The 8,189-nt window shown below is 47.3% G+C and overlaps 1 protein-coding gene across 3 annotated transcripts; it reads right to left on the reverse strand.

Moving 5' to 3' along the window:
• Positions 1–342: 342 nt before the first annotated feature.
• Fancg (Fanconi anemia, complementation group G) lies at positions 343–7,742 on the reverse strand. 3 transcript variants are annotated; one of them, XM_013026704.1, is made up of 15 exons: positions 7,568–7,742; positions 7,319–7,487; positions 7,064–7,154; positions 5,672–5,803; positions 4,999–5,108; positions 4,010–4,145; positions 3,762–3,892; positions 3,531–3,677; positions 3,272–3,423; positions 2,395–2,461; positions 1,903–2,192; positions 1,711–1,757; positions 1,395–1,550; positions 854–977; positions 343–708 (listed from the first exon to the last, which is right to left on the reverse strand). In XM_013026704.1, exons 2-15 carry the CDS (start codon positions 7,412–7,414, stop codon positions 600–602), a joined length of 1,788 nt encoding a protein of 595 aa, XP_012882158.1. In that variant the 5' UTR covers positions 7,415–7,487; positions 7,568–7,742; the 3' UTR covers positions 343–599. The 3 variants fall into 3 exon arrangements, with proteins under 3 accessions (XP_012882158.1, XP_012882156.1, XP_012882155.1); XM_013026702.1 differs by having other exon boundaries at positions 1,395–1,544; positions 4,999–5,201; XM_013026701.1 differs by having other exon boundaries at positions 4,999–5,201.
• Between the last annotated feature and the right edge of the window lie 447 nt (positions 7,743–8,189).

The following is an 8,189-nucleotide window of genomic DNA, read 5'->3' on the forward strand; positions in this document are numbered from 1 at the left end:
TCAAATACTTAAAAGTATCAAATACTATCCCTTGCCTTGACAGGCCTGTCTATCTAGAGATTCTAACTCTAGCACAGGATCTAGGCTGTGGTTTTAGGCAGAAAGGACTAAGGCACTGCTTCCTAAATAGGAATTAGTATAGCTTTTTCCTCATAACTGCATCTCAGATTCAGAAGAGGAATGATGTTGGGATACTAGGACTCAATATGTAAGGCCCACTACAAGGAAGGAAGGAATAAACGAACAAAGGAAGGAACAAAGAAAGGATTTTAGACAATCAGCACTTGACTAGAAGGACCATGAATCTTCCCACTAAAGCATATATAATAGGCAAACCAAAGATAAATATGAGGTTTTACTCAAAACAAGAAAAGAGGAAACATGAAAAAATGACTTGTTTGTGGCAGGGAATGCTTCCTCTGGAACCAGAATGGCAGTAAGTAGGCCAAGTTTCACAACACTACCACCAACTTCACCAGTACAGGAGTTCTACAGGAATAGTCAGCTCGAGCCACATTTTACAAGGAAAGTTAAAAAAAAAAAAAAATCCCTCTTCAGAGTCCACAGGGGTCCCAGGTCTAGCTATTGGCAAGTGGCAACTATTGGTCATGTGGCTCCAGTAGCGATGTCCGAAATTCTTCAAGGAAGGTTTCACAATCAGTGGGATGGATCCAGCTTAAGTAGGTTTCTAGGTACAGAGGCAGTGACCTGGAGAGTAAGAAGAGTGATGCCTAAGATTGAAAGGAGATTGGGAAGCCTCTTTTCCCTTACATTTCCTTATCATCCCAGTAGGCCTGTGGACTCCAGGCCTCCAACTGTCCCTCAGCCTGAAGCCAACAAGACTAATCCTCACCGAGTAGCTTCTTTCTGTGTCAGCTCAGTTTGGGCTTCCAGCCTTTGCCACAGGGCAGTGGCATCATCCTTCCGATCCAGCCTCCTCAGAGTTTGAAGCAAGTAATAGGAAGCATCTCTACTGCCTGTAGACAAACCAAAGTACAAAGACTCAGACTTTGATACAGGCTTCATCATCATTTTATAAAAGATTGGGGAAGTGTTTGTCCTATACTCATATAAAACCAGGGGTAGATCATGCACAACAATTCCTACCCCACCGTGTACTAGCTGCTCTGAACAAAGGGCTCAGCTGGCTATTCCATACAACCCACTCTAACTCAGTCTGTGTTTAAGAACCCTAGCAAGATAGAGAACTCTTGGGAGCATTATATACACCTGAATTTGTTGTAGATGAACACCTGATTATATCCTAGGTATGCACGTTAGATATCCACTTCTCTTGTCTGCGACCACCCTGCCCAAGAACATCTGCCTAATATATCTATATATAACTTATATATAACTTATATATATAACTTATATCAAGCAAGTATTCATACCTGGGAATATCTGCACACTGAGGAGGAAGTCCTTTAGAGCTTTGGTATCTTGGTTGCTGGCCACCCATACCAGTCCACGACTAATCAGAGCTGCTACCCGAAGTTGTTGCAGTGCCGCTTCTGAGCTACACCCCTGCTCATAGTTGAAACCTGCTCCTGGGGACCACCCCCAAAGTCAAAAATATCTTCCCAGTCACACAGTCACCAAACTCCCAATCCCCCCTCTACCTATTCTGTGTCGAGTTCTCTAGTGGACTGGGACACTCAGAAGGGAACCCACTTCTAGGAGATAAGAGAAACTGAATCTCTAAATCACCTTGTTCTTTGTCCTCAGGAGTAGTACAGAAGAGCAGCTCAAGACACCTGAAGTGGGACACAAAGCAGGAGAAAAGAAGAACCAACACAAAAATAAAGGTAAGTGAGTGAGAATGGAGTTTGCGAACCTTGGATCCAATACAAAAATCATCCTCACACCTCCCCAGGACTTTGGATAGCTTCCAGGGCTTACCGACTAAATTCACTAACTGCCTCTTTTGGGGCCTTCAGGTGTACCCAGGCCTGGCCCTGAAGCAGGTGGGTAGCAGAGACCCAGAGCTGGCAATATGGCAGTTCTTTGGATCCTTTTCTGGCTCCTTCCCGCAGCTGGGACATCTTGGGAAGTAAAGACGATGTACGGCTGAGAAGCTCTTCACATACAGTGAAAGCATCCTGGGCTCGGCCTGCCTGGATCAGTGCTGCTGCAGTCTCCAAGAACACCTCTGGCACACAGGGCCCTGGGGGGCAGGGGAGTAGGGAGAACTGGGGTGGGAAGAAGATAGTGTCTTGAAGAGGCATGATTCACCATACCCAACCTCTCCATTGGGATCTGGTACCACGCGAGAGTCTTGAGTCCCAAGAACAGACAGAGAAGTAAAACAGAACATAATAGTTCCCTGCTCCAAAGGGGACCCAGACTCCACCCCTCCCACTTCATTGCAGAGAATGCTGAAGACACACCTACCCTTGGCTCTGAGCCATCCAATAACAACGCCAACAGGTCCAAATAATGCTCTGCAGCATCTTCTTCCCTGGAGAATCATCGCTCACTTTAGGCCCTCTCAGGGCCTAAATATATTCAGTATATTCTCTTAGCTAATGGAAGGATACTCATGAGCCTTGAAGAGTAAAGGGGAGGGCAAGGTCTTGGGGCCTTGGCTCAATATGCATATCAGTTCTAGGATAAATTAAGGAGGAGATCTCAGCATTCTAAAGATAGAAGAAGCTATTATCTGTATGAAAAGCCCTCGGTTCCAGGCCTAGAAGACAGAAGACTAAGGAATGAAGACCTATGTCCTTCCCACTGTCTCATTTATCACCCAACTCATTAAAAACTAAAGCAGAGGGATGGTAGGGGGAAAAACAAAGGAGGAGGCAACAATGCTCAATAGGAAATGTCCTCATTACCTTGATCAAGTAATTGTAATCCCTCTGTACAGCATTTTTACAATTTAAAAAATGAACAAATAAAAAAACAACTAAAGCAAAGGACCGGTAGTTCATACCTATAATCTTAGCTCCTCAGGAGACTGAGATCTGGGGATAGCAGTTTAAGACCAACCTGGACATACATATCTGCAAGATTCTTACCTCCAACTAACCAGCAAAAAGCTGGAATTAGAGGTATGACTTAAGCAATTAAGAGCTCCACCAGTGAGTGGAAAAGTCAAATGAAAAAGCTGAATGAAAGTATTCAAACCCCAGTAAAACTAGTGTGTATGCGCGCACGCGCGCGCGCACACACACACACACACACACACACACACACACACAAGCAGAGTCACCTCAGCAAGGTATCAGAAGTGGGAAAAGTTGCTCAAGTGAGCAAGGGAGAACCTCACCTCCCAATCTGTAGGCATCTGCTTGCTAGCAGGTGCTTGGCCTGGCTTGGTGTGACACAGTGAAGGGGGGAGGCTTGGTCAGGTTGTGGAAGTAGCAATTCTGCTTCAATCAACAGCTGGGGGGATTTAGAACTACGAATGACACTCAAAGCCTAAAAGAAACAGAAAGAAGTGTATCTAATGCCTTTGAGAACCAAACTTGCTTATTCTTATATCAATCTAACACAAGCACTTCAGCCACCCTATATCTTTGTTTTACCTCAACTAGCAGTTCCAGGCTCTCCAGCTCAGCTGATGTGTCTCCTAGTTGCCGATATAATCGAGACGCCTCCAGAAGTGGAAGACTACAGTCTGTGCCTACTTTCAGGGCTTCAATTAAGTACAGCAGTGCTCTCTGTGGATTTTCCTAAATGGGTAGGATACAAACTTTATCCTCACAAAGCAGTCCATATGATCATGTTTTCCCTAACCCCCTTAAGGTTGCCTTTACCATCTTACGGAGACAGGTCCCCAGTGCTGTGTACACCTGGACCAAAACAGGTCGTGTACACAGACCTGAGGCTGCTTCATGCAGGTTTCTCAGTGCCCTTGGTAGATTTCCTGTGATCAGCTCCTGGAGGCCTGAGGGCAATCAGGGAATATGATGGGAAACAAAATCACAGGAAAACTCCATGGAGACAGAATAACATAATCCCAGAAGACCCCTTATGAAAGGGATGAGTCAGGTTGCTAGCTGACCTTGTTGGTAGGCAAATGCTGTCAAAAGTACAGCCCTCAAACTCTGGGCATTCTGCAGAGTCAATGGGCCATCTGATTTCTCAACTGGAGGATTCCAACTTTTAAAAAGTAGCAGCAGATCCTCAGAGGTCCTACCCTGGAGAAACAAGGGATAATCAGAGGCTCTAAGCCTGGTAGCTACCCCTGTTCTACTATCAATCTATCCTAACTGGACATATTGACCTCATAAGTTCTGATTTTTTGTTTATTTTTTGCCAGTCCTGTGGCTTGAACTCAGAGCTTAGGTCCTGTCCCTGAGCCTATTTATGCTCAAGGCTAACACTCTACCACTTAAGCCACAGCACCACTTCTGGCTTTTTCTGATTGGAGATAAGAGTCTCACAGACTTTTCTGCCCTGGCTGCTTCTAACTGCAATCCTCAGATCTCAGCCTCCTGAGCAGCTAGGATTATAGGCATGAACCACTGGTGCCCAGCTGATTTCTATTTCCCCAATTCTAAAAGAAAAATAGGGGTCAGAGGCATGGCTCAGTTGGTATAGCACCAGCCAATGAGTAAAAGTGACAGGTACCAAGTGTTGGATACCCCCCCCCAAAAAAAATAAATAAATAAAAATAGATATGGCACAAGGCTAAAGGGAAGCAGAAAAATCTGGAGCTGTGGCAACATATTCTAATGTGCCTTCTAATTCACGAGCAGCCCATAAAGACATATGGTAAGAACCATGCTTGAGTTATTGCTGAGAAGATGAAGGTTGGGAGGTGGCATCAGCAAAATCATGAGAACTCTCATTTTATCCAAGTTGAGTAAATGTCCCTAAGAAAATCTCCCCATTAGGGATTAACTAGAACAAGGTCACCCAAGAGTATCTGAGAAAAACGTAGGTTTTCTGGCCACCAACACAGTAGTCCTCCTAAAATATGATGTTCCTGCAGTTTGAGGAAAAGCAAAGAGGGCAGACACCTCATTTTCAGGTCACTTTCTCCCTTACCTGACTGCCATTCAGTGTCTGTAACAGTATGGCCAGGTCCCCGAGATGGTCAGTGCTCAGCCAAAGGGCTGCCTGTAGGCCAGCCAGGAGGTGTAAGGCAGAAAGCAGCTCTGGCAGAAGAGAGGAAGCATGCAGAACAGATTCCCACAGCTCCCTGAGACTCTGTTGCAACCTGGGCTCCAGATGCTCCTGGGTCTCCAGCACTATAAAGCACACAAACACATAGCAAATGTGTATTCATCTTCCTACTCACCAACTCTCTGGCTTTCCTCTTCTGTAAGAGGTTAAGAATTGCAATACTACCTCAGCCCGGTGTGAGGAGTACATGGGGGATTAAAGAAGGCCATCTCAGCTTGGAAGGTGGCTCAGTGGTAGACTGCCTGCCTTGCATGCATGAGGCCCTGGGTTCGATTCCTTAGCACCACATAAGCAAACAGAAAAAAGCCAGAAGTGGCGCTGTGGCTCAAGCGGTAGAGCGCTAGCCTTGAGCTGAAGAGCTGAGGGACAGCGCCCAGGCCCAGAGCTCAGGCCCCACTACCGGACCGGGGGAAAAAAAAAAAAAAAAGAAGGCCATCTCTCCCTGGAGGTGACAAATTTAGTTGTTCCATACCTTTGAAAGACTTAAATCGAGACAGAAGTTGGCAAGAACGTGAAGGGAATTTCTGGTCCTTACCTCTCTTGAGGCTCCGTTGGATATCCTGGGCTAGATCTTCAGTGAAACCCTGGGCCAAGCTCACCCTCAGGATAATGAAGTTACAGGTTACAGTCAGCTCCAAAGGGAGAACAGGAACAGTGGCAGGGAGCCCTGGAGCAACAGGTGCTGGTTTCATAGGCTCTCCCATGAAAAATGCCCCAAATAAGATGCTACCCCTGCTGGATGCCCACACCTATAATCCTAGCTACTCAAAAGGCTGATGATCTGTGGATCATGGTTCAAAGTCAGCCCAAGGAGGTACGTCCAGGAGACTTTTTTGTTGTTGGTGGTGGTGGGGCTTGAACTCTGGACCTGGGCATTGTCCCTCAGCTCTTCAGCTCAAGGCAAGAGCTCTACCACTTCAGCCACAGTATCACTTCTGGTTTTCTGGTAGTTTATTGGAGATAAGAGTCTCATGGATTTTCCTGCCCGGGCTGGCTTTGAACCACAATCCTCCGATCTCAGCCTCCTTAGCAGCTAGGATTACAGGCGTGAGCCACCAGTGCCTGGCTTCCAAGAGATTCTTTTTTTTTAGGGGGGGCGAGGGGGTCTGGTCGTGGGGCCTGAACTCTGGGCCTGGGCGCTGTCCCTCAGCTCTTCAGCTCAAGACTAGCGCTCTACCACTTGAGCCACAGTGCCACTTCCGGCTTTTTTTCTTTTTGCTTATGTGGTGCTGAGGAATTGAACCCAGGGCCTCATGCATGCAAGGCAAGTGCTCTACCACTGAGCCACCTTCTCAGTCCCCCAAGAGATTCTTATCTCCAATTAACCACCCAAAAGCTGGAAGTGGAGCTGTGGTTCAAGTGGTAGAGTGCTAGTCTTGAGCAAAAAATAGAGGAGGAGGGGCTGGGAAGGTGGCTCAGTGGGAGATTGCTGGGTTCAATTCCTCAGCACATAAACAGAAAAAGCTGGAAGTGTCACTGTGGCTCAAGTGGTAGAGTGCTAGCTGAAGAGCTGAGGACAGCATCCAGGCAAAGAGTTCAAGCCCCTCAACAGACAGAAAAAAAATGTGGAGGAGGAAGAAGAGAGGGAAAAAAAGAGGGGAAGAGGAAAAAGCAGCAACAGCAACAGCAGTAACTTAGGAACAGAGCCCAGGCCTTGAGTTCAAGCCCCAAGATCAGCACAAACAACAAGTTGTCTAGATTAGACCAGCCTGAAAACCACTTCTTCACATGTGCTGTGTAGAGAAAAAGGGAGGGAGAAAAGGAGGGAGAAAGAGAGAGAGAGAAAAATAAAAATGAATATTCCACTCCAGTCCCCTCTGTGTCTGGGCAGACACAATAATCATCTCAATCCCAGAAACACTTAAGAGGAACTGGTCTCCAGCCATAGTGGAAGGGAACTGACTAACCCAGGGAGGACCATGAGTACCTTGCAGACCCCAAAGGAGCTTCCTAAGACCTTCTAGTGTGTCTTGAGCCAGCTGCTGTCGCCTCAGAGACAGCTGGGTGTCCTGAACCACCTGCCAAAGAGGAAGGGATGTCAATGAGGATCATTTCTTGCAGCAGTAAGGAGGGATACATTCTTCAATCACTTATGATTCTCAGGGCGGAAGGTCAATATCTGCTCCTCCGGGTTGGCTAGGATATTGGTGCTACACAATGAAGGTCTCAGCAACCGTGCCACCTTGGCCTGTCGAACGAGCTGGTCATTCTTTTCCCTCCACAAATCCAGGAAGCTGGTATGCGACACTGAGGAGCCTGCATGGATCTGCTGGGACATGGTCACAGAGCTCAGGCCCAACACCTGTAGCAGTCTTCTGTTGGGTACGGTTGGCCTCAATGAAGCTCAGACCCTAAGGAGAGAGAGACTGGAACTTTGGCACCCCGCCTGTCTCCCCTGCCCGCTTTGGGGTCCCCCCATACCAAGACCCACCTTTTCTAAGAGACTCGCCCTCTCAACTCGCGACCCACCTCTAGTTGGCCAGTTTGCAAACGGCTGCCGTAGGTCCTCTTTAAGAGATGGTTCCGCGGGAAACGGGAAAGAAACGAATCTGGCACACCGGCAGGCCATAGGCTAGAGAAAAGTTTGGCGGGACCAGTCCCGTAAAGCCGTGTTAGCTAATCTTCTCCGGCTGGCCTCGTATCCTCTCAGTGGCTAGCCGGCCCGCGCGGTGCATAATGGGGGTTGTAGTTCCGCGAGGAACGTACAGTACTTCCCTGGCAGAAAGTGCATGACCAGAAGCCCAGCCCTCCCAATTTGTCTTATCCTTTCTTTGGACTTCTGTAAGCAGTACGCAAAACGAGGAGACAGAGGAAAGGGAAAAGGAAGAGGTGAGAGAAGACAGGAATGGAGATGGGAGAGGGGAGGAGGAGAGGAGAGGAAAGAAGGCAGAGGGGAGAGATTATAGAAGTCAACCTAAATGGATCATAAAATATAAGATCCGAAAATATATAAATCTTGTAGGAATTTTCTTGCCGGGCGCCGGTGGCTCACGCTTGTAATCCTAACTACTCAGGAAGCTGACATCTGAGGATTATGGTCAAAGCCAGCCCAG

The sequence above is a fragment of the Dipodomys ordii genome, unplaced genomic scaffold (genome assembly GCF_000151885.1).
Source record: "Dipodomys ordii isolate 6190 unplaced genomic scaffold, Dord_2.0 Scaffold95, whole genome shotgun sequence".
In the NCBI taxonomy this organism is placed as follows: domain Eukaryota; kingdom Metazoa; phylum Chordata; class Mammalia; order Rodentia; family Heteromyidae; genus Dipodomys; species Dipodomys ordii.